Here is a 2505-nt window from a genome sequence, read left to right as displayed (position 1 = left end):
AAAAGGCCTCTGAAAAATTAAGGAAGCAATCTGATTGGTTGCTATGGGCAACTTAGAAACTTTTCCAGGAAAATCTGCTGAGTTGCCCATAGCAACCAATCAGATCGCTTCTTTCATTTTGCAGAGGCCTTTTCAAAAATTAAAGAAGCAATCTGATTGGTTGCTATGGGCAACTGCACAACTCTTCCTCTACACTGGTCTTGAGTAATCTCCCCCATAGAGGGAGATTTATTAAAACCTGTCCAGAGGAAAAGTTTCTGAGTTGCCCATAGCAACCAATCAGATCACTACTTTCATTTTTGAAAAAGCCTCTGAAAAATGAAGGAAGCAATTTGATTGGTTGCTATGGGCAACTCAACAGCTTTTCCAGGAAAGTAAAGTTTAACCACAACACTGTAACACTGTAACACTCTGTCCACTCTGGGACTTGAACCATTGACGGTCTCCCATCCCACTGTGCTGCCGAGATGGTCCTGCTTACCTTACATGCAGTGAGATCCCAATAGACCACAATTAGCCTATTGGTTTTAATGGGCAAAAAATCCCAGAGTTGATGCACTAGTCACAGTTCTCTATACCAATAAATGTATCTGAGCCCTGGAACTCAAATAATGTGAAATATGAGATGATCAAAATGGAGCCCCTGCACTAATTACTTGGGTTCTGGGGTCTGTAAGGTCCATAGTAAAAACATCAGGTTCTGTCTATAGCAGATACTAAATCATGGCAGCTCCAATAAACAAGCAGTCATTCTGAGATGTTACATGTGATGTCATAGACAGCTGGAGTCCTGACATTCCACTGACAGCCGCCCGAGCCTTCAGTCTGTAGATTGTTCCAGTGAGTTAGTGAGATTAGCGAGATTAGCATCTTCTTCTTCTACTTGTCTGAAATGGAGCTAAAAGGTTTGGGGTTCGTCCCCCTCCTGTTGGCGTTTTGGTGTGTGGCCTGGCTTGCCACCAGCTACATCATGACGGTCGTCCTCGGCCATGCCGCCTCACCACTGATGAGCATCAGGTAAGATAAACAAGCACATGATTCTTATTTCATGGGTTGGGAGTGAGGAAATATCCATAATAACATTGGTTTCTTTTCCTTCACAGTGACGTGGGAAATTTATTTCCTGAAAGCATATTATTCAGAATTGGATTCATAGGGATGTCCATTGGCACTTTGGTACTAACCTTTCTTATTTATAAGTATATGGTTATGCATACTGAAGAGTTCAGGGGTCATCAGGTCCTGATCCAGAGGATCCTGCTGGCCATTGTGTGGGCCTCCTGTTTTGCCACAGCTGTCATGCATGTATTTTCCCCCAAAGAATATCCCAGGATACACTTTGTCAGCACGATAATTTCAATTACATGTGAAGCCTTATACTACCTTGGGAAGTCCATCCAGATGTATAAATTACCAGGAGCAAAAAAAGTCATCCACCATAGTAGATGCACCTGCTGTGGCCTGACTTTTGTCTGTGTAATTTTCTATTTTGGACATGAAACATTAAAGGAATTATTCTATAATGATGAAGACTGGGACGAGATCCGTGAAATCCCCATCATAATCATCGAGTGGGTGATGCTTCTACTGATCCTGATAAACATCGTGACCTATTATTCCACCATGCAGAGGTTATTGTTGACCGTCTCCAGAAACAGCTGCACACTCTCTCTTAGAGTAAAAATTGATGACTTCGGGGTGTAGACCACCACGTGGGCCATCAAGTGGACTTCTGGGAGAAATACTGCACAGGATACGGAAAAACATCTAAAGAAGAATAACTGGGGGACTATATATGGTGCCAGTAATCATGACACAATTATATGAGCTGGTGATATTACCTATACAAAAAAATAAAATAAAAAATGTAAAAAAAATATTGGTGTGTGAAGTGTAATACCTAGGTAGAAAAACAGAATCAAATTCATCATTATAACCTACCTCTGCATTACCCTGTTTATTATTTTTCAAGCAAGCACTTTGTTCTAATTCGTCCACTCTCTGGCGTGCTCCTTGTATAAGGGCTTTGGGATACCCTTTTTGTTTAAAACGATCCTCCAGGTTATCTAGTTGTTGCTGGCATTTTTGTGTGGAAGAACAATTCCTTCGGATTCTTTTCATTTTACCGAATGGAATGTTCTTCTTCCATTATTTAAGATGGCAACTGTTAAAGTCGAGGTAGCTGTTTGCATCCACCTCCTTAACCTCTTCAGGACGCAGGGCGTATGGAAACGCCCTGCATTCCGAGTCCTTGAAATCGTTCAGCAGGCATCCCGGCATATCGCCCAGGGGGGTCATTATGCCCCCCCATGTCGGCGATGGCCGCAGATCGTTGGACAATTCAGTCCAGCGATCTGTGACGATTCGGGGTCAATCGGGTCTCCAGTGACCTGGTGACCCTGATTTACTGGTTGATCGGGGCCGTCTCTGACGGCCCGAACAGCCATAGCCTGCAGGGGTGAGGTGGCACTGGTGCCACCTCACGATCGACCTGATTCGTCGGCC

At 43.6% G+C, this 2505-nt stretch overlaps 1 protein-coding gene across 1 annotated transcript; it reads left to right on the top strand.

The window, feature by feature from the left end:
- Positions 1 to 656: 656 nt before the first annotated feature.
- On the top strand, positions 657 to 1853 carry LOC130272740 (uncharacterized). Its single transcript, XM_056518617.1, has 2 exons — positions 657 to 1017; positions 1104 to 1853. The coding sequence occupies exons 1-2, from the start codon at positions 893 to 895 to the stop codon at positions 1702 to 1704; spliced, it is 726 nt and encodes a 241-aa protein (XP_056374592.1). The 5' UTR covers positions 657 to 892; the 3' UTR covers positions 1705 to 1853.
- The last annotated feature ends 652 nt before the right edge of the window (positions 1854 to 2505 follow it).

The sequence above is a fragment of the Hyla sarda genome, chromosome 5, assembly GCF_029499605.1.
Source record: "Hyla sarda isolate aHylSar1 chromosome 5, aHylSar1.hap1, whole genome shotgun sequence".
Classification (NCBI taxonomy): domain Eukaryota; kingdom Metazoa; phylum Chordata; class Amphibia; order Anura; family Hylidae; genus Hyla; species Hyla sarda.
This window is presented reverse-complemented; position numbering and strand designations above follow the sequence as displayed.

What these genes read in the sequence shown, in the direction of transcription:
- LOC130272740 (XM_056518617.1), top strand. Translation starts at nt 893, where the DNA reads ATGGAGCTAAAAGGTTTGGGGTTCGTCCCCCTCCTGTTGGCGTTTTGG. An exon ending in TCACCACTGATGAGCATCAG is followed by an intron (nt 1,018 to 1,103) that starts GTAAGATAAACA and finishes TTTCCTTCACAG; the next exon opens with TGACGTGGGAAATTTATTTC.